The sequence below is a fragment of the Vitis riparia genome, chromosome 14 (genome assembly GCF_004353265.1).
Source record: "Vitis riparia cultivar Riparia Gloire de Montpellier isolate 1030 chromosome 14, EGFV_Vit.rip_1.0, whole genome shotgun sequence".
Taxonomy (NCBI): Eukaryota; Viridiplantae; Streptophyta; class Magnoliopsida; order Vitales; family Vitaceae; genus Vitis; species Vitis riparia.
Window position 1 is genome coordinate 27,299,978 of NC_048444.1, and position 23,851 is coordinate 27,323,828.

General features: G+C 35.8%; 1 protein-coding gene across 1 annotated transcript; it reads right to left on the reverse strand.

Annotated features, from left to right (window-relative positions):
- Positions 1–18,099: 18,099 nt before the first annotated feature.
- LOC117930612 (UPF0481 protein At3g47200-like) lies at positions 18,100–19,508 on the reverse strand. Its single transcript, XM_034851246.1, has 2 exons — positions 19,383–19,508; positions 18,100–18,639 (listed from the first exon to the last, which is right to left on the reverse strand). The coding sequence occupies exons 1-2, from the start codon at positions 19,506–19,508 to the stop codon at positions 18,100–18,102; spliced, it is 666 nt and encodes a 221-aa protein (XP_034707137.1).
- Between the last annotated feature and the right edge of the window lie 4,343 nt (positions 19,509–23,851).

Sequence of the window (23,851 nt, forward strand, 5' to 3'; positions counted from 1 at the left end):
TGTTTTGCAACACCATTTTTATGTGGAGTATGCCTAACTGTGTAATGTCTCACAATACTTTCATTCTTGCAAAACTCATTAAACTCTTCCCATAGAAATTTCATACCATTGTCAATTCTCAAGTGCTTGATTTATTTTCCAGTTTGCTTCTTGATCATAGCTTTCCATTGTTTGAACTACCCAAAGACATAATTCTTGTGTTTGAATATATATACCCAGACCTTTCTAGAGTAATAATCAATAAAGTTCAACATATATCTTCTACTACCATGTGATATTGTTGCGATTGAGATCCTAAAAGTAAGACATGATGTAACAAAATTAGACTTGACTATCCCATCGTTATCCTTTCGGTGTATTGACATTGATTTGAGCATTTAGTTTATATCTCTTAAATTGTACATGACTTGCGTGCCTTAGGAGTTGCACAAAAGATACAAGTCAAGGGTTTCTTTTAAGTAGATATATAAGTTGTCCATAATTGGTTCATAGATTTGTGCAATCCATTAGAGATTGTAGTACACCATCTCCTAATGGAATGGATCACTTGTCTTGATTGTTGGGATGAGTTTCCTATGGTGTTTGCACTAGTGTATGTCATGCCTATTAGAAAAGACCTATGATGAATCATGACACAAGACTATTAATTGTCATGATTCAACAAACTACTATATTGGATTAACTCGCAAACTTGAGAGCATATTGAGCCTGTGTCGAAATCAACATGAGGATTGGACATGTGGGTGGGTGAGATCCTAAAGTGGTCATATATCTTTATGGATTAGGTCACTATTGATGGAGGCTGGTGACAACAAGTATTCTCAATAGAGACATCATGACATCTCATGGAGACAATGTGTCCTCTTGGGTGATCCAAAGGACATGTAATTATGAAATATATGGCATCGTAGTAAATCCTTAAGTGTAATTTGACATATATTTTTTATGAGATAATGTCACTTGATTACATAATAAGTGAGATTTTTAACTCAAGGATTGGAGAGGTAATCTTGATAAGTGATACTACTACCTTGTTAAATTACAAATATCGATTCATGGGGAGTCTGCATGTAATGGATAGTAGGTCATGAACTCAAACTTCATTTTGTTGTTATTTACATAGGGTACTGGAATGCAATTGATTATCTTTAGTGGAATGTTGAATCAATTTTAGAATTGAATTCTAAGAGAGCCAATATTCACTTTTATGCATAAGGTTGTTTTGGTAATGATTCATGGTTGCACGGGAGATAGTGAACAAGGTCTCTAGATTGGGCTAATTGATTAATTAGATGACTCTATGTGGTTAACTAATCAATTAGAACTAGTTTTAGGTTAGATTAAGTGACCCAAGCCTTGGTGAGCTTAAGTCACTTAAGCTTAGTAGGGGAACCCTATAAATACCCCTTTAGGGGTTAATGTTTCCATCACTTTTTGGTGAGATCCATCTTTCATCTCTAAAGAAAGATAGAGAGAGTCATATCTTCATCTCTTCCAAAGCCCACACTTTGGAGTACCAAGATTGTGGTTCAAGTCATCAAGTGGAAGATCTTAAGTGTATGAGACCTTTAGGCATGTTCTTCACCATCAGGAATTGATCTAGGAACATCTAGATTCGGTATGAGCTTTGTTTTCTCTAGATTTTTATCTTTATATGGTTTTGTAGCCATATGTTTCCATTGTAATAGATTTAGAGGTGCTGAGCATAGATGCATGCACCCTACTAGATCCAGGGACAGGGAATAGAGAAATCTAGTAGTCCTAGTAACTGGTATTAGAGCCCTAGGTTATGTTCTTGTTTGCTAGATCTATTCTAGAGGGTGCTCATGTTTTTTGTTTTTTTTTTTTTTTAAGGTTTTTTATTCATCCCATGGCATAAATGGATGAATGAATATCATTATTATGTTCAGATTAGTTGATTGTTATTGGTTTAATCTATTGCTTTCTAGTTTAGGTTGTAAGCTTTGTGATTAGGAGCTTAGGATTTTCTTTTTGGATATAAAAGTTTTTTTCCTTTTGGCTAGATTGACTATAAACTCTCATTTTGAGGAGTATAGGACTTGTGATTATGTAAAATTTTGGTTTTTAATCAATCTTGTAACCCAAAGAGAGCATGAAAGCATTTCGCCAATCATAACGGTTCCATGGATATTCCTCAACCAAAAAAAGGCAAACTTTTAAAGCTTAAGGTAGTTGAAAAAAGTGCAGAAGCAACCTCGAGAGTGTAGGTAAGAAATGCAATGCTCAAATAATGTTAGCGCTTGAGTGGCTCAAGTAATGTTTACGCTTGAGCGGCTCAAGCACTTATTTCAGCAATGTGATTCGTCCCCATTGCAGTCGTGCCATTTGATTCTAGCCCAGACGGGTGTTATCAACAAAATTTATAAAACCTAAATCACCTTACACTAGGGTAGCATAGCTAACATAGTATAGTGGCTCTAGGATCGTCCATAGGGATGGGTTTTCATCGTACAGTTGATTTTAGTGAAGGAAATAAAATGGTGTTTTTCCTTATGAAAATTAGCTTTTAAAGAAAATGGAATTGTGGTTGCAAAGATTGATTTTAAGTTAAGAAAAAATAATAAGTGAAGTTAGCTACAAAGAAAAGGTCTCTTGGAGCTTTAGGTCACTAGGATCGGGTTCCTCAGGCAAAGGGGGAGATTCCGGATCTTTTCCTCGTGTTGGAGACAATAACATAAAGGATAGTTATCTCCCGAACCGGTTTTGTTTTTTAGCAATTAAGATTTGATCCAAAGTATTCATGAAAAATGGTAATTGCTTCCAATTAATGGCTTCAAACACTAAAGACCCTCACCTTGAACCACCTTCCAATGGCTCGTAAATGATAACTAATGGACATCCATGGATCTAACAATAAGCATTTATAGAATCCAAAAAGCTTACCAAGTATTGGCCATTCAAGATGATTCTCACATTGAACCACCTTCTAATGGCTCGTAAATGATAACTAATGGACATCCATGGATCTAGCAATAAGCATCCATAGAATTCGAAAAGTTTACCAAGTATTGGCCATTCAAGGTGATTTTAAGGGATTTAAAGCTAAACCTTAAAATAAAAAGCATTAATGGTTAACAACTACTTTCATTTAAAGCAAGGACAACTCCCACCTTTGCATTCAAGTCCTTCACCTAGCTTCCATCACTCCAAGAAACATAAAACCTAGCCACTCATCCCCTGAGAAATCATCCTCAGAGGTTGTTTGGCCAGAAAGAAAAGTGAAAACAAAATGAGAAGGAAAGACAGAGCAAAAGCTCTGTATATTTCTTCTACGAGAATTTTACAAGTGTTTCATGAATGAATTTCTTTCATGTCTAGAAAAGATATATATGAAAATATCTAGCTGGATTACAAGGAGAAAATAGGAAAGCATACAAAATATCTGGAGATAAAAATCTAACGGAGTCGGTGCACAAGAAGATTTTGCATACCATGCGAAATTTAGCATGGTGTGCGAAATTCTTTGGCTGCTTCTTGTGGTTTTGCATGATGTGCGAAATTGTCTTTCACTCAGTCCTGCTCTCAAACCTGCAGCTCCTCCTCCTCTTGATTTCGCATGCTATGCGAAAATGCTGGTTGTTGGACTTTTTCCTCTAGTTTTCTTCCTTGCATCTCTGATTGGCTTGGCAACCTATTGCCAAGCTTGGCAAAGGGCTATGAAGTGCTCCAAAGCTTGGATTCTTCATGTATTTGAGCTTCAACTTGCATTGCCATGGATTTCACAAAATTCTCCCTCATTCTTGGCTTGTTTCAATGATCAAATAGCTACCAAAAACACCAAAACTTGCCAAAACTGATTAGTAACCCTTGCTAGGTTCCTTAATGTGCCAATTGAGTTAAAAGGTATTAACTACTACTCAAGAGTGTTTAAAATAGTTAGTTTCAAGCTATAAAAGAGTACTTTTTGAGTAGTAATCACTCCCCCCAACCGACATATTGCTAGTCCCTTAGCAATGAAGGAGAGATAAAGAAAAATAGACAGTGAAATAATTTAGAATATCATGCTGATTACTCCAAAAAAATTTTAAGTGGCATGATGCGAATTATACTCTCTCATGGAACATCAAAGAGACAAAACCCAACCTTCAACAAGAGTCATCAGATTTCTTGCCTAATCACAATTTATAAAGAGTAGGCATTATGCAAATTTAAGCATCAAAAGAATTTCTACTCCCAAATGTCAGATTCTTACTCTCACACAAAAATCTAAATGTTAAGCTTATTAGTTTCCGATTATAGTATGTTGAACTATTATCTCCCCCCAACCTAGTTCTTTCTCAAACTTTAGCAAACTGACCAACCTCCAATAGGCTAAGAACGCACCTCCTTTATTTCACATTTTTTTTTCTTGTAGGAGTGCAATGTTGAAGGTATTGTTTTCTAAAGTGTCCATGTAACGGGGATCTATCATTGACTCCCAACCAATCAAGGTTTAGGGCATCAAGCTTTAAGGATCTTTCGACCACTAACTCCTCAGATTTTTTCCTGGACTTTTGAGATTGAAATTCAATACCCAAGCACCTACAATATGTTAAACTCCACCTATTCACCCTTGTAACGAGCATTGAGGTCAGTGACTCCCAACTAATCAAGGCTTAGGGCACCGGGTTTTAAAGACTTTCGCCATATACCCCTTGGACCTTGCTCAGGTTTCAAGGCAAGTGAAACACTTTGTTCTTCTTTTTTTTTTTTCGAAGGCTCATTGGCCTTTTATAAGGTGTCCTAACGCTATTAAAATTAGGTCAAAGGTACCAAGTCCAAATTTTCCTAAGTTCAAGGGGTGAGATAGTTTTTCGTCTTATAATCGGAACCTAATGTGCACAGTGTGTGGTAAGATTAAAGTGGAAGAAATAAGGTTTAATTCAATAGGAGTTTCAATAATTCATCAACTTCAATAAGCATAATACAAACTCTAAGATTCAAGTAAAAATGCAAGAACTCAATTTCTCCCATTTCATTTTGAGAATTTTTCCTTAATAACCATGGAGAGTAGGGTAAAAAACTTTTAAAATTAAGCAAAAAGTAACTAAATTAACAAATTAACCTAGCATTATTAACAAACTTCCTTTCTCAACTCTCTCCCCAACCAAGATCAACATTACCCTCAATGTGTCAAGAGTAATTGAAAATAAATGGAGAAAGTGGTACCTCTTGAGTGAAATGAAGTCTGAGCCATATAAGTGAAACCACATGAGTCAGAAAACAAAAAGGTAATGAGTAGAGGAAATAGAAAAATGCCAAGTAATATAAAAAAATATGATGTCTATATACTAATATGAGAAAGTACAATATGAGATATGATCAGGTAATACATCCAGTCCCAGAATATAAAGCATCAAAACAAGGACAAATCTCCACTAATATAATATGTAAATACAATAAGATAAAAAGATGTCCTATGATCAAGTATTGGGAGCCTCAGGTGGAGATGATGCATCCTCAGGTGTAGTTGTGACTGTGTCAACTGTCTGAGGGTTATCCTGAGGATCATGTGAAGCAATGGCATTTGTGGTGGCCTCCTGAGGTGGTGGGATCTGAACCTCTACTGTGGTAGTGTCCTCAATTGGAGCTAAAGGCTCTAATGATGTAGGAAGATCAGACTGAGATGGAGGCAGAAGTTCGAGGTGCTACTGAATCTGACGAAGTATAGCAGTCTGTTGGTCCTGATGAGCACGCATTTCAGCCATCTGCTGGAAGAGAGTCGCATGTGTGGTGGTCAGTGTCTAAAAGGTATGCACAAGGGCACAAAATTTCGAAGCTGATATGGTGATGGAAGGCTCGGAGGTAGTAAGAGCGACTGGTGATAGAACAGTAGGAGTCGTAGAGGGAGTAGCAGAAGTAGCCTTAGGTGTGGGCACTAGTGTAGTCTCTGCTGGAAGCTTGCCCTGCTCTAGCTGTGGGGGCATTGGAGATGATACCATGGGAGGGGAGGGGCTCTTGGAGGTGAAGAATATCCCGCCAACTGATTCCATTTGTCGAGAGTGAATCGCTCTCAACAAAGGCAACGACGCTTGAGCCAAGGCTCAGTATGAAAGCCCATATACTCCAATATCTAGCACAACAACCTCAGGAATAGTAATGGAATGGTGTCTGCCCTCTGAAGCTTCTTCCTATGGACCTTCTCCTCAAAGTGGGCAAGAGAGGCCTTGATTAAGTGGTGCGGGCCAAAGTAGAAGCCCTCTGATATACGAAATAAAGTGTCCAAAATATCTCCTCGCCTTTATACCGAATGCTGTAAGGGAAAGAGGTTGGAGCATAGCACCACATCTATGAGGAGCATCCCAGGTGGAAGCTCATTCAGTAGAAAGATTGAATCTGAAGAGGTCCCTCAGGATAAAATACGGACCATGTTCCTCTGAGATACTGGGGACCACTGGCAGAAAACAGACGGATCCACTGGCTTGAAAGGAATCTGTAGAGCCTCTGCAATATGTTTGGCCTTAAGGACACCATGACGTCCATCAATGGTGAAGTGTATCGCGGTAGGACTCAGGACGCCATGAGTAGTCATGGATTGGTAAAAGTCTAGTGCTACTCTGGGATAAAAGAACTCACGAGGAGTCATAAGGTGCTCAAGATGGTACCTCTGTAGTAGGCCATATGAGTCTCGGAGCTCAGGCTACTATCGCATGACCTCTTGATCAAAATATAACTCCGAGTGGAAATGTCTCGCTTTACAATTTGAGTTACCCTCAATGGGCGGTGCTGTGACCATCGGGCGTCTGATAATAGACTCTGGTGACATGTCAGAAGAGAGCTCAGAATCTGCAGGAGCTCGAGCATGTGTAGCTACCGGAGGCTCAGGTTGTGGAGCTCTGGATGACTCGCCTGGGCTTGAAGTCCTGGCCCTCTTGGTAGGAGAGCGCCGTACTGAACTCTCAGGGCGTGAAGTAGTTGCCTCTGGTGTAGTAGGTGGTCTCCTCATCTCGTATCTGCGTTGAGGAGCTGAAAAAGAAGGACTAGTGGGTGCTCCACCCTCAGAAGGTGGAATCCGCGGGGCCTCCAAGGCCTGAGATGGAGAATCACTAGATACCTGAGTAGTGGAGGCTCTTTGTCTCGGAGTGCGACACTGTGATGGAGTGGGAAGAGCTCATCGGGTCCGTGCCATGTCGGAAATAGAGAAATGGCCTTGGGTCCATGCTCCAATGTGGCTCGGAGTGTGAGTCTTCGAAGTGATGTGTGCGGGGCAGGATATTGAGTGGAGAGGGATGAGGTCGCAAGGTGGCAGAGGAAAATGAGGAATTCACAGGGTGTTTGGTGTTTGCGAAATGGAGAAATTAGGGCTCGGGGGTTTAAAAAGGAATGACAGGGACTTTTCATTTTTGCACAGCGTCCCTTGAGTTTCGTATAGCGTGCGAAATGGCATTGGGGGTACGAAATTACTTTGCAAACCCCTTAGGTTTTCGTACAGTGTGCCAAATGGTGTTAGATGTGCGAAAATTTTCACATGCTCTACAAAAATTTCACAAAGTGTGCAAAATGAGTTCGCAAGGTGTTTTTATTTTCGCACAGTGTGCGAAATTTTCGCACCCCATGCGAAATGATTCATGAATTTTCGCATGCCCTGCGAAATTTTCGCAGGGTGTGCGAATTTACTTGGTTTTTCCTTTGTTTGAAGTCCCCCTGCAATTGATCATCAAAAACCTAAGTTAAATCAAACCAAGATAAAATAAAAATGAGAAATAAAAATAAAAATAAGTAATAATACAGGAAATCTCTAATAAAAAATAAAACAAAAAGATATGGACTCTATAGTCTTTAGAAAGACTAAGCCCATAAAAAAGATTGGTCTTGTCAAGCTTGATGTGGAACAAGGAGCATGAATTCCTCATTGTCGCGAGAAAAATGCTCCACAAAGGGCTTGAGACGGTGGCCATTCACTTTGAAGCTCCCGGTGCTGTTAGAGTTGAGTAATTCCACTACTCCATTTGAATGCACTTGGTGAATGGTAAAATGACCTATCCACCTTGATTTCAACTTACTCGGAAAGATGTGGAGCTTAGAGTCATAGAGCAAGACTCTTTGTCCCTTTCGAAAATCCTTACGAGAAATCAACTGATCATGCCACCTTTTCAATTTCTCTTTTGCAATTTTTGAATTGATGTAGGCATCATTTCTCAATTCCTCCATCTCATTGAGGTCTAAGAACTTCTTCAACCCAGCTCTGTTCAAATCCATGTTGAGTTTCTTGATTGCCCACCAAGCTTTGTATTCCAATTCCATAGAGAGATGGTATGCTTTGCCATAGACTAAGCGATAAGGAGACATTTCAAGAATGGTCTTGTAAGCTGTTTTATATGCCCATAGTGAATCAAGGAGCTTGATTGACCAATCTTTTTTGTTTGTGTTCACCACTTTCATCAATATGTTTTTAATCTCCCGGTTCGCTAACTCAACTTGCCCACTAGTTTGAGGGTGGTAAGGTGTAGCTACCTTATGCTTCACCCCATACTTGGCCAAGAGAGTTTCAAAAGGCTTGTTGCAACAATGAGTACCCCCATCACTAATTATGGCTTTGGGTACCCCAAATCTTGAGAAGATGTTCTCCTTGAGAAACTTGAGAACCATTTTATGGTCATTGTGTTTGCATGGGATTGCTCAACCCACTTAGAAACATAATCTACTCTTACCAAGATGTAAGAGTAGCTAAAAGACATAGGGAAAGGTCCCATGAAGTCAATGCGCCAAATATAAAAAAGATCAACTATCAAAATAGGGTTCAAAGGCATCATGTTCTTGCATGTCAACTTCCTAAGCCTCTGCCATCAATCACAACTCTTGCATATGGTGTGGGCATCTTTGAAAAGTGATGGCCAATAGAAACCCAATTGCAATACCCTCATGGTTGTCTTCTCAAAAGCAAAGTGGCCTCCACACGCATTTTCATGGCAATGACTGAGGATCCCCTGTTGCTCTTCTTCAGGAATGCACTTCCTTATTATCTGATCCGCACAATACTTGAATAGAAATGACTCTTCCCAATAGTAGGCGTGAATTTTTGCAAAGAAATGTTTCTTATCTTGTGCTTTCCATTCACTTGGAACTTCTCCTGTGACTAGGTAGTTCGCAATGTGAGCATACCAAGGGGCAACTTCCACCAACATGAGAGACTCCTCTGGAAAATCATCATTAATGGGCAAACCATGGGTATTATGTGCGATAGCTAGCCTTGAAAGGTGGTCTGCTACCACATTTTCCACTCCTTTCTTGTCTTTGATTTGGAGATTGAACTCTTGAAGCAAGAGAATCCATCTAATCAGCCTTGCTTTCGCATCTTGCTTAGTCAATAGATACTTCAAAGCAGAGTGATAAGTGAAAACCACAATGAAAGACCCCACCAAGTAAGCACGGAACTTATCTAAGGCAAAAATCACATATAACAATTATTTCTCAATGGTTGTGTAGTTTCTTTACGCCTTATTCAATGTCTTGCTCGCATGGTAGATCACATAGGGTTTTCCATATTCTCTTTGGCCAAGAACAACTCCTATAGCAAAGTCATTGGCATCACACATTACCTCAAAGGACAGTTTCCAGTTGGGAGCCCTCACTATTGGTGCGGTTGTCAGAATAACTTCAATTCTTCAAAACTCCTTTGGCATCTATCATCCCATATGAATTTAGCATCCTTCACCAATAGTTCACAAAGAGGCCTTGCAAGCTTAGAGAAATCCTTGATAAACCTCTTATAGAACCCGACATGGCCAAGGAATTGCCTTACTCCTTTGACATTTGTTAGGGATGGTAACTTAACAATGAGTTCAACCTTTGCTTTGTCAACTTCAATGCCTTGCTTGGAGATGATGTGTCCAAGGACAATCCCTTATTGTACCATGAAATAGCACTTCTCCTAATTAAGCACTAAGTCTTTCTCAATGCATCGGTTCAGAACAACTTCTAAGTTGATCAAGCATTCATCAAATGCACTTCCATATATGGTGATATCATCCATAAAGACTTCCATAATACGCTCCACCATATCACGAAAAATGCTTAACATGCATCTTTGGAAAGTTGCGGGTGCATTGCATAAGCCGAAAGGCATTCTCCTGTATGCATAGGTTTTAAATGGGCATGTGAAAGTGGTTTTCTCCTAGTATTCAACATCAATTTCTATCTGAAAGTACCCGGAGTAGCCATCCAAGAAACAATAAAAAGGATGCCCAGAGACCCTCTCAAGCACTTGATCAATAAAGGGCAATGGGAAATGGTCATTCCTTGTCACCGCATTCAACCTCCTGTAATCGATACACACCCTCCAACCTGTAGTGAGGCGTGCAGAGACATTTTTTCCCTTATCATTTTGCACCACCGTGATCCCAGACTTCTTTAGCACAACTTGAGTAGGACTCATCCATGGGCTATCTGATATGTGGTAGATAATACCGGCCTGAAGTAGCTTAAGAACTTCAGCTTGCACCACCTTTTGCATGTGAGGGTTCAACCTTCTCTGAGGTTGACAAACTGGCTTAGCTTCATCCTCCATGTAAATATGATGGGTGCAGACTAAAGGGCTGATCCCTTTCAAATCAGAAATTTGCCACCCTATTGCCTTCCTACATCTTCTAAGGACTTCAAGTAGACAATCCTCCTAATGAATGGTAAGAGCTGAAGATATAACAACAGGGCACTGCTTGTCTTCTTTCAAGTATGCATACTTGATTCGTCCCCATTGCAGTCATGCCATTTGATTCTGGCTCAGACAGGTATTATCAACAAAATTTATAAAACCTAAATCACCTCACACTAGGGTAGCATAGCTAACATAGTATAGTGGCTCTAGGATCATTCACAGGGATGGGTTTTCATCATATAGTTCACATTAGTGAAAGAAATAAAATGGTGTTTTTCCTTATGAAAATTAGTTTTTAAAGAAAATGGAATTTTGGTTGCAAAGATTGATTTTAAGTTAAGCAAAAATAATAAGTGAAGTTAACTACAAAGAAAAGGTCTCTTGGAGCTTTAAGTCACTAGGATCAGGTTCCTTAGGCAAAAGGGGAGATTTCGGATCTTCTCCTCCCGTTAACAACTACTTTCATTTAAAGCAAGGACAACTCCCATCTTTGCATTTGGGTCTTTCACCTAGTTTCCATCACTCCAAGAAACGTAAAACCTAGCCACTCATCCCCTGAGAAATCATCCTCAGAGGTTGTTTGGCTAGAAAGAAAAGTGAAAACAAAATGAAAAGGAAAGACATAGCAAAAGCTCTGTATATTTCTTCTACGAGAATTTTACAAGTGTTTCATGAATGAATTTCTTTCATGTCTAGAAAAGATATACATGAAAATATCTAGCTTGATTACAAGGAGAAAATAGGAAATTATACAAAATATCTGGAGATAAAAATCTAACGGAGTCGGTGCACAAGAGGATTTCGCATGCCATGCGAAATTTCACATAGTGTGAAAAATTATTTGGCTGCTTCTTGTGGTTTCGCATGGTGTGCAAAATTTCGCATAGTGTTCATAATTGTCTTTCACTCAGTCCTGCTCTCAATCTTGCAGCTACCCCTCCTCTTGATTTCGCATGCCATGCGAAATTTTCGCATAGCCATGCGAAAATGCTGGTTGTTGGACTTTTTCCTCTAGTTTTCTTCCTTGCATCTCTGATTGGCTTGGCAACCTATTTCCAAGCTTAGCAAAGGGCTATGAAGTGCTCCAAAGCTCGGATTCTTCATGTATTTGAGCTTCAACTTGCATTGCCATGGATTTCACAAAATTCTCCCTCATTCTTGGCTTGTTTCAATGATTAAATAGCTACCAAAAACACCAAAACTTGCCAAAACTGATTAGTAACCCTTGCTAGGTTCCTTAATGTGCCAATTGAGTTAAAAGGTATTAACTACTACTCAAAAGTGTTTAAAACAGTTAGTTTCAAGCTATAAAAGAGTACTTTTTGAGTAGTAATCACAATGCAAGTTGTATCTAACATTTTCTTCAAATTTTTGGGCGCTCGAGCACAAGTGACAATAGATTGGCACTTTTGGCATACTGATGAAGGGTTTTTCCTTTTTTCTAACCCTTTATTTGTTTTAGGTTTGATTTGATAATATTGGTGATTTGGATTTTATTGAAATGTATTACTAGACTACGCAATAGGATCCCTAAAGGCCATGGGGAAATTTTGCTTATTTATTTTCTTGTTTATATATGCGCTTTATTTATTGCATATGCGGAATTAAATTATTTTGATATTCTCAATTAAATAAAAATTTTCATGGATTTTTCAAAATTGGAAAACTTATTTAAATTAGAATGTGAATGGTTGAGAAATTTTATTTTGAGAAAAGATAAGTTGAAAAAGGGTTAAAAGTTTTCTTTTCTTTTTAAAATTAATTCTTATAGATTTTAATTTTATTTAAAATCTTCTCAAATATTTGAGATCTCTAAAAATAATATTTTAAGAAAAAGCTCTTGATGTTCCAAATCTTTATAAAATAATATTTTTCCTTTTTGCATAAGTTTTTTAGTTAAAGAGAATAAGTTAATTTTGAAAATTCATGATAGATAATTTATAATTAAGAAGGTTACCAAAATAAGTGTTAATTTTGAATAAGTATTTTGGTATTCTTAGTAAATTTTCATGAGAAGATATTTTTCAAAGATTATTTGTTTAAACTGGTTGTTGCTAAGAATAATGTTATTCTTTTTGGAACTATCTACTTGGTTTTATATAGGTGGTCCTCTAAGCTTCCCAACCCCTCATCTTGAGAGAAGGAGAACTACATCTATAATGATCTTCCAAGCTCTCCCCCCTAAAAAGAAATAAAATAAGGAAACCATTCAGTTTGGATATGGATCATTCAAGAATAAGGATTGAGAGAGTAATTTTTCTAGTAGAGGAGTCCTAGCTCATGATGGATAATTTATGATAGGAAGGGTTATCAAAATAATTTTTGGAAAGTTTTAGTAATTCAATGGAGATATAAAATATTTTGAAAATACTTTCCAAAATGAATTGTTTAATTCCTTTTTTGAAAATAAGCATTTTTAGGAGTTTTTCATAGAGAATATTTTATCCTTTAAGGAATTACTAAAAGGTTCTATTTTTGGTATTATTTAATGGAATAAATTATTATAAAATTGTCATGGAAATATTTATTAAGTTGGAAAGGTGTAAGAAAGAAGTAAATCTTATAAGGATTTTTGAATATGAGAAGCAAAAGTTGATTTCCTGGATAAGGTGCTCTTAAGATTTTCAAAATCTCATAAATTAGTAATTTCCTCATTACACTAGAGTTCCAATTTGGAAAATAAACATTTTGGAAATTTTCATTAAAGATAATTTTTCATTAAAAAATTATTATCAAAAGGCTTAGTAATTTGATGAAAATAAATTTCTTTGAGACATTTCCTAAATAAAATATTTATTAATTGGACTTGTGTAAGAGAAGGAGAATTTATTCTCCTATTACACTAACTTTCCAATTAGGAAATAAATATTTTTGAAAATTCTCAAAGTAGATAATTTATTCATCAAGGGAATTACAATGTTTTAAAATGCTCATTATCTCAAAAGATTAAGTGGGAGAGGGCCTTAGGAAAGCCCATGCCTCCATTATCGAGCCCATCTAGATTTGGGCTCATCACCACTCCCATGGTAGGTTAGGTCCTAAGAATCAAGGGATAAGAACTCTCCATTAGGATGAGACTAGACATGTCTGTAGTGGGAGAAACCATCCCACTGGTGGGGTTCCTTACTTGGTGACATTGACAGTTCAAAGACAATGGTTATACACTTATCAGTGGATTTGAAGTTGTTGAAGCGCCTGCACTGCGGTCCCATTTGCATAGTTCATGAGCCAAATAAAAATGTATGTTAATCTTGTCTTTAGATACCTTCATGGTTAAGACAGAGAGGTCAATTTGAGAAGGTCTCTAACTAGTAATAAAATCATGACCTCCCCATTGTAAGCTTGATTCTTATGACACTAAGATACCTTGCAAAATGACATGTAGTTTGAGAGCACTACATTTTTGCTAAATTAATTACCAATTGCCTTGAATGCTCAATTATGTCATATGCATGGTTATAATCTTTGTTAAGATATCATGTTGGTTTTATTATCACTATCTTTCTCACAATAGGCCAAACCCAACTAATCATTTGAACTAATTTGGATATAGTAACTAATTGCATAAAAACTAGTTTAGGCAAAACTAGCTATTTCTTTTTAACCAACCTAGTAAAAAAGGAAAAAGTAGGTATATTAAAGGTGGCGCTAGATGGATCAAAAGACCAAGTGTCTCATACTTAGATCTTTGGATAATGTGTTGCAATAGCAACACATATCTATTACCAAGGACTTTGATATTATCTTTCTAGTTTGCAAAGGCTATTTGGTGAAAAAGGCAGGTCAACTTTAACAAGTTGTCCTTAGGACTATTATAAACAGTAGAGTTCATATAATCTTAGAGACATTGTTAGTTTCCCTTGGGATGGTTTAGGGGATTCTTAAAGATTATAAGGGTGTTCATATGGAAGTAAAAGGTTCTTTACATTTTTTTCAGCCAAGAAGAAGAACAACAATACCAAATAAAGAAAATTCAAGAGAAGAAATAAGAAAGCAAGTTCAAGTGCTGGTGATTCCTTTGTATTCTTTTAGGACACTAAAAAAGAAATGCTTAGTTTACCTAAAAGAAAAAAAATATATACATCATTTTCTCATTGTTGAATATTTAGTGGTGGATTTTACCATTTATGGTGAATAGATTATATGCCTACCATATGTAGTCTTTACAGGATATTCAACAATTGAGAAGGTTAAATGATGAGATTATATATACCTTAACTTCAATTGCAAAGTTAGTTGTGCAAGTTAGTGGAATGTAATATCTTCCATTTTTTTTATATGTATTTCATTATCATTTTGGCAAATGATGAGAATAGTTAGATCTTAAGATTGAACTTAGCACTAATCAAACATTTGGTATAAAGACCTAGGTCATATTAATTTGAGTAGGATTTAAAGACTAGTTAGGTTTGGAATTTTTTATTCAAAGGATCTTCTAGTTTGTGAATTTTATATAGATCGTAAAATGGCCAAGAGGATTAGAGCCAAGGAATGTTTGGAGTTAGTGCATACTAACATGCATGGATCTTTTAGTATTCATGCATGGGGAGGGTATGTGTACTTCATCACTTTTTAGTGATGATTAGTCTAGGTTTGAATATGTGTATAAGAATTTGATAACTGGGATAAATTCATTGAATTTAAGGTGGAGTCGGATATCAAGGCACTTTGATTATATCAGGGTGATATGTCTAGTAAGTTTGATTCTCTTTATTGGAGCATGAGATTATTTCCTAGTTATGAGTCTCCATTTCAAAATGGAAAGATGGAAAGAAGATATCAAACTTTGAAGGACATAGTGAGATCGTGGAAAGGTTTTTCATCTTTTCTCATATTCTTTTGGGGATATGTCCTATAGACTATGTAACACCTCTTTTTCTTAAGAGGTATACCAGTTTATGAGATATCCAATCACTTTCCAAAGGTCCCTAAAAGAATATATAGACCATGATAACAAAGATAAGGGTCTCAATATCCCTAGGAGCATATGTACTTATTTTTCTTAAGGATGTACTTAAGGTTCCAAAGTCCGTTTCGGGGATGGGGTGGACCTTCAATCAGTTCTCGAGGGTTTCCAAAAGAATATATAGACATTGATAAGGGATATAGGAGTCCTAATTCCCTTAGGAACAAATGCACTTATTTTTCTTAAGGATGTATATGGGGTTGCAATATCCTTTTTGGGGTGGGGGAATACCTCAAATCACTTCCTGATGGTCCCTAAAGGAATATATAGGTCATAATAAGGGTGATTGGGATTCACTCTAAAAAAATGTATGTATTTTTGTGAAGAATATATGTGACATTCCAAATCTGATTTTGGAGGTGAGAGAAGGTTACAAATGACTCCTCGAGGTCCTTAAATTACTATTTAGGACATAGTAAGTGTGATTGGGGTCTCGGTTCACCCTTCAAAAAATGCACATATTTTTATAAAACATATACGTATTTTTTTAATTATGTGTGTGTGTGTGTGTGTGTGTGTACATATATTAAGGATATATGTGGGGTTCCAAATTTAATTTTGGGGTGGGGGAATCAAATCGCTTCTCGAGGTCTCCCAAATGACTATTTAGGATGTAATAAGAGTGGTTGGGGTCCCAATTCACCCTAAAAAGAATGTATGTAGTTTTCTTTTAGATGTGTATAAGGTTCAAAATTTGATTTCTAGTTGGGGTAAGGTCATAAATCATTCCTCGAGGTCTCCCAAATGACTATTTAGGACATAATAAGTGTGAGTGTCCCGATTCCCCCTAAAAGAATGTACCTATATATTTTGATGAAGATTGTACACATTTTTCCTACATAATTGGATTTAGTGACAGGATCATCTAAATTTTAATATTCTTTGAATATTTTATTTCATGAAGGTGTATGATCAACTTTATTAATATTACTTCTAAATTTATTATATTAAATAAAAATATATTATGCAACATAAAAAATTTCTATATCGAACATAAAAAACTTAGAAATTATATCTAACATGTATGTTAATTATTGTTATGAGATTATGACAAATTTGCATGACTTGTAAATTTTAAAATAATAATAATACAAAGAAATTTGACAACAACAAATATAATTTAATAGCTTATATTAAAAAAATGGAGGAAAATAAAATATTATTTTTTAATCATAAAGAACAATAAAAGTACTTGTTTTTTTAATAAAATAATAATTATTTTTTTTTTCTCAAGAGTATTCATATACTCACTCTTTTATTCTTGAAAATTATAAATTAGATATTACTAAGAAACTTCAATTGTTTGTCTATTGTATTTTAGGTTATATTTTATTTGTTCTCAATAATGTTATCATTTTGTGTTTAATGTGTTTAATATAATGATTGAAACCAATAAATATGAAAAGATAAAACATTAAAAAATTGAAATTTAAAAAGTTTTAAAAGGAAAACTACAGTGGTCTTGATATATATATTTTTTTTAAATATGGAGAATTTTTTTTATTTTTTATTAATTAGTGTATGAAAGCATGATTTTCCCATAAAAATTCAAAAACTCTTATGTTTATGGTGCCTGGCTTTTACCATTCGTAAGCGCATAGGTACAAGCTTGGAGGAAGATGGGCGCATCTCTCATGAAACTTACTCTTGGTACCATCATCTTTGCCCTTCCATCAAAGCAAGCAGTTTAGTATTTGATTAAAGCTTTGTTGAATCAATGAATATCTCAAAGTTTGTTTCACTTCTCCATGTCTGAACAGGAAGTAAGGAGGAAAAACAGGCTTTGATCACTAAGTGCTACAAGATGTATTTTAGTGCCAGGGATATAAACAATTTCAACGAGTTCTATCATGCAGTATGCAAAACTGTCGAGTGCTTTTCTCCACTTTCATTTCTAACTCCATCTGTGTGCGTGTGTTTTTCTTTTCAAACAAGTTCAGTGATGAATGAAAAATGCCTTTGTTCTCTCCTTCATTCAGTGATGTATTTTGGCAGAAGACTAAAGAAAAGCCCTAGAGCTCTTAAAGAGAATCCAAGAATAAAAATTTCTTGAAGAGTTGAAGAGAATTCGAAGATTTCTTATAGAAGTTGAAAACTTGAAGATTCTTTCAGTGAAGATTGGAAGACTTCATTAAAAAATGTCGTATTTATTTATGAAATCTTGTTTGATTCAAAATTAAGCATTAAAAAATGTCGTATTTATTCTTTCAATGAACAATAAAAAATCAGAGGGCATAATTAAGATTGTTCCCTCAATTTATAAATATATCAAAATTATGATTTTATCCACAATTTTCTCATTCAAAAAAAATAAAATTGTGTGCAATATTCAATTGCATCCCATCCATGGAATTACATACTAGACTGAAAATTTTCTGTGTGGATGTTGTGTTATGTATGATCCTGGTCTATGAAAAAGAATACAAAGAATATTGCAGATATTATAGATCATAGCAAGCTCATGGGGAGGAAAAGACTAATAATATTGCAGGCATGAAATCCAGCCATACAACTTAACAATGTATACATCTTTATTTGTCTAATCATACACACCAAACAAGAAAAAAACACACAAGTCACAATTAACCCTGGTAAGAAATAGTATCAAAACAGCAGCAATGAAAGCGATGATAGTCCATGGAGTACTGAAATGGTCGTGAAGGGCTTGAGCTATCCAAGTATTCATTCTCTTGTTGTAGTGTTCCTGAATACGATCTTTCACATCTTTATAAGCTTCTGGATCTACTAAGTCATTGCTGATCTCGTTGAAAAGTTGGGCCACATCTTCATCGCTGCCAAGAAGGTTGGAGAGAATGTGCTTAGATCTCAGCTCCTTGACATCGTCTGCATGATCAATGATGTCGTAAAGGAAGCACATATAAGAAGTGACAGCATAGTCATATGGGCCATCTTGACACATTTCATAGGCTACAATGTTCAAGAACTTGGGCTTCGTGAAGTCATCAATGATTATTTGGGGAAGTTTCAGGTAGCCACAGAAGAAGCAGGATTTGAAAGAAATGTCTGTCAAGAAACTGGTTCTACTTCGTTTGAGATGGATCCCGGCAGCTTTAAGCTCCTTGATGTGTCGAAAAGACGGCCAATCGGGGCAACAGAACCCCTAAGCTTCTTGCTTTCTAATCTTTTTAGACCAGCCTAGGAGAGCACTTCGCAAAAGGTCGAGGAAATGAGAGGGCTCTTCGTCCAACTCTTCCACCTCTTTTTCTGATGTCCCTTCTGGCCTTGCGGTGTTAGTGACCAATTTTTATTCATCTTTTTTTTCATTGGTGAACCATCATTGAATTTTGCTCCCTCAAAAATCCACTTGAGGATTCCAAAGGGAAGTTGGTTCTCCAGCAAGAACAAGTCCTGCACCACAAAATTTATTCGGTGATTTCTATGAACGTTACTCATATCGACTTTACTGTCGTATTCTTTGCTGCGGATGAACTGTAGTAAAAAACACCCATCCAGAAGCATCATCCAGGCGAGTGCCTCATCATCATACTCGTTTGTACTACTCCAATCATAGCACTTTTTCACTGCCTCATATTACTTTGAATTTTTGTGTACAAAGCTTCGATGTCCTGCTTACTATCATCCAGGAAGTTTGGGGCACATAGAGGCTTGATCATTTCCCCTGGGTGAAGGTGGGGCTTGCCATGGTGGTAAGGGCTGATTGAAATTACCCTCAATTCGTAGATTTGTTCAAATCCTGGGTCCCCCTCAGCATGTGAGGAACCTTTGGTGTCCTTGGCCATTGAGTTTGAGATTGAGTCCTTTCTTCTGCTTTTTTTTTAGAGACTCGATCCAATTTTTCACCTTAGGACTGATTTCAACAATGTCAATCCTATGCTCCTTAGGCTCGGAACCAGTTTGGCCACTGTTCCTGCTTGGTTGGCCGCCTTCTTTCTCTCCAACGTTCCTCCTTTCTTGCTGCCCTTCCATGGAATTGGATCACCACCTTGGCCTAATCACTGTTTGTATGTTAACTGGTCCAGAAGATGTTAGTCTACTGCCGATGACCATCCTCAACATCAACCAAAATGAATCGTGATCACGTGTCGTTAGTGAGCATTCACGTGTCAATATATTATTTAATTAGGTGAAATTTGTGAAAAAATAGTCGAAAGTTAGTTTAAATTCTTGCCGAGTCACATTTGGAAATTAGGAACTTCAAAATTAAATTTAAATCATTTGAGCTTGAATTTTTGAAAATTGAATATTACATGTATTGTAAGAATTAATTTTATTATTATAAAGTAGTCATTAGAGAAACTTAATTAAAAAATTTGGTGAAATTTGTATTATGTCAAATGGTTAAAATAAATTTTTCAAAAGATATTTAATTTAATATTATAACAAATCAATTTAATTTTTAATTATTATTAGAATTCAACCTTATAAAATTATAAAACATGAAACAAAATTGAATCAAAATGAAAGTAAGATTAAATTATGTTATATAAATTTAGGAATTTACACAAAAAGGTAAATTGATTAAATATGAATATTATCATTTAGTAGATTTAATTTTTGAAAGGTTGATTTAATTGAGGTATAATTTACAAAGGAAATGGATTAAATTAATTTCATTTTGAAAAATTGAGATCTCATTATTGTAATTTTTAATCTTCGATTAAATTGGAAGTTCTAATTTGAATCTACTAGTTGAAAAGCTTTTAAACATGTTAAAAAAGAAATTTAAAATTTTTAATTTTAAAATGTCCTTTTCCCATATTTTGGAGATATCTTTGTCCAAGAAAATGACTGGAACCAATGTGTTCCATATGGGTTTCATCTTGGCTCATCTATGATTTAGAAAAAGAAAAAGAAAAAGAACAACCATAATCCTCAATTTTTTTCAATTGAATATATGCATTTCTTGAGTATAAGGAAACCCTTCTGCATTCTAAAAGGAAAAACACAAGTGAGTAACCTTTGCTTCTTGCCTGGAATATGAAATATACTCTTTCCACCATGCAAGTCACATGGGTGTATATATAATAATAATAGTAATAATAATAGGGAGAAAAAAAAACGAAAACAAAACACACAAAGTACATAATAATTTATGTGGTTTGTATGTTGAAATCAATAAGAGGCTTTAACTTATGGATGAGACTCTAAAGTGGTCACATATCCCTATGGATTGGGTCACTATTGATGGAGGTTGGTGACAACAAGTATTCTTAATAGAGGCACCATGATATCTCATGGGATTCAGACAGTGTGTCTCCTCGGGTGATCTAAAAGATATATGATCATGAAATATATGGCCACAATAATTCATTTAGTGGAATTTGACAAATCCTTCTTTGAGCTAGAGTATGTCATTTGATCACATAAAAAAATGGAATCTATAACTCAAGGATTTGAGAGAATCTTGATAAGTGATAGCACTACCTTGTTAGACTACCAACACTAGTTCATGGAGAGTTTGCATGTAGTAGATAGTAGGTCACGAACCCGAGCACTTGGTATCTCGTTGTAATACACATAGGGTACTAGAGTGCAGTTGACTTTCTATAGTGAGATGTTAAGTCAATTTTAGAATTTGATTCTAAGGGAGCTAGTACTCCTATGGGTCCTAGTGGTCCTTACTTTGAGCTCACATTCCTTGATGGTATAGTTTATGAAGGTTGGAAAGGTTTTTAGTTCATTTTTGTACATAAGGATATTTTAGTAATTATGCAAGGCTGCATAGTGATAAGTTAGTGATATCTCTTAACTGAGCTAATTGGTTAATTAGGATCTTGTATTGTTAACTAATTAATTAGCAACCTTTTTGGGAGGGCTTAAGTCACTTAAGCTTACTAAGAAGCCTATAAATACCCGTTAAGGGTTAAGGTTTCCATGTCTTGCCATTTTCTTCATATAGTCCAAAGAGAGAAGTTTAACCTCCACCCTAAAGATCTCAACCATTTTAGTGCCTAGACACAAAGAAGAGTTATTGGGCGGAAGATCATGGTGTTACGAGATCCATTATGACTTTGGAGTTATCTACATCAATTGGAATCGATTCAAGAACATTTGAATCAAAGGTATGTGATTTTTTTTCTCTAGATCTAAGATTTCTATGGTATCAATATTGGCTTTTGAATACCTAGTTTTTCGCTATGGTAGGTTCAGAGATGTCTAGGGATAAATGCATGCACCCTATGAGATCCAGGGCATGGGAACCAAGTAATCTAGGGTTCCCAACAAAAGCACTTCAAAGTTTGGAGTTACTGATGGAGTATTCATCGGTTTTAACCCTTGCATTCCAAAGCATTTTAACACTTTCTCAATGTACTTTTTTTTGTGATAAGTACAATTCCCCTATTTTTTGGTCTCTATGAATCTCCATACCTAATATTTTCTTCACAACTCTAAGGTCTTTCATTTCAAACTCTCCTTAGAGTTGAGTTTTCAACTTGTTAATCTCAAACATATTCTTGCAGGAAATTAACATGTCATCAACATATAACAATAAATAAATGAAAGAACCATCAAACAATTCCTTGTGATAAACATAATTATCATACTCACTCTTATGGTAGCCATTGCCAATAATAAAAGTATCAAACCTTTTATACCATTGCTTAAGAGATTGCTTCAAACCATTAAGAGATTTCTTCAACAAATAAACATGGTCTTCCTTTTCCGAAATAATGAATTCCTCGGGTTGATTCATATAAATCTATTCTTCCAACTTACGATGTAAAAAAGCAGTCTTGACATAAAGTTGCTCTAACTCTAAATTAAATAAAGCAACCATAGCAAGTAACACTTTGATTGAGCTCTGCTTCACAACTAGAGAAAACACTTTATTGAAGTCCACCCCTTTCTTTTGTGTGTAACCCTTTACCACTAAGCATGCTTTAAACCTATCATCCTTACTCTTGGAATTCCTTCCTTTAATTTCTTTTGAAGACCTATTTGCAACCAACAATCTTTTTATTTTTAGGCTTCTCAACTAGTTGCCAAGTATGGTTCTTTTGAAGCGATTCAATCTCCTCATTCATGGCAACAATCTATTATGTAGACTCTCAACTAGTGATAAGTTTGAAATTCCTCTTTTTCAATGTTCTTTGCCACACTAAGTGCATAAGTAACCAAATCTATATAAGCATACCTTTGTGGTGGTTTAATTTGCCTCCTCGTTCTATCTCTAGCCAAATAATATTGTTGCTATTGTGATGCATTTTGTTTATCATCAAGATGTTGCACTTCTTCCTCATTTGGATTTTTTTAAATTGTTTTTTCTATGTTAGGCACAAACTCCACATTTTCTCTCATACTAGGGTTGTTTTCTACATTGCTCCTTTCTAGGACTCAACATTTCATACTCATTAAAAGTCACATCCTTGTTAATTATAAATTTAGAGAATTTTGAGTCTAAGCACCATAACTTGTACATTTTCACTCCATTTACATATCCTAACAATATGCATTTCCTTACCCTTAAAGATGTACTTATTTTTCTTAAGTGTGTACTTAGGGTTCCAAAATCCATTTCAGGATGAGAGATGACTTAAAATCACTTCTAGAGGGTCACTAAAGGAATATATGAACCATGATGAGGTAGATAAGAATCTCAATTCTCTTAGGAACAAATGTACTTATTTTTCTTAAGGATATATCTGGGGTTCTAAAGTCAGTTTCAAGAATGGAGAGGACCTCCAATTAGTTCCCAAGGGTCTCCAAAGAAATCTATAGAAACCATGATAAAGGAAACAAAGGTCTTGATTTTCCTAGGAATAGAGGTACTTACTTTTCTTAAGGATGTACTTAGGGTTCCAAAGTTCATTTCAGAGATAGGAAGGACCTCCAATCAATTCCCAAGGGTCCTCAAAGGAATATATAGACCATGATAAAAGAGATAGGGGTCTCGATTCCCATAGGAACAAATGTACTAATTTTTCTTAAGGATGTACTTGGGGTTCCAAATTCCATTTTAAGGATAGGGAGAACCTCCGATCACTTCCAAAGAATACCCAAAGGAATATATAGACCATGATAAGGGAGATAGGGGCCTTAGTTTTCCTAGGAATAAATGTACTTAATTTTCTTAAGGATGTACTTATTTGTTCTAAGGATGTACTTAAAATTCCAAATTCCATTTTGGGGAAGCGGATGGCCTCCAATCACTTCTAGAAGGCTCCCAAAGGAATATATAAACCGTGATAAAAGAGATAAGGGTCTTGGTTCCCCTAAAAATAGATGTACTTATTTTTCTTAAAGATGCATTTGGGGTTCCAAAGTCCGTTTTGGATATGGGGATGACCTATAATCAATTCTCGAGGGTC

Bases quoted from the DNA above. Each gene is read 5' to 3' on its own strand.
- LOC117930612 (XM_034851246.1), bottom strand. From the start codon at position 19,508: ATGGAAGGGCAGCAAGAAAGGAGGAACGTTGGAGAGAAAGAAGGCGGC. The intron at 18,640-19,382 runs GTGAAAAATTGG...CGACACATCAAG, and splicing joins TTGTTGAAATCAGTCCTAAG to GAGCTTAAAGCTGCCGGGAT.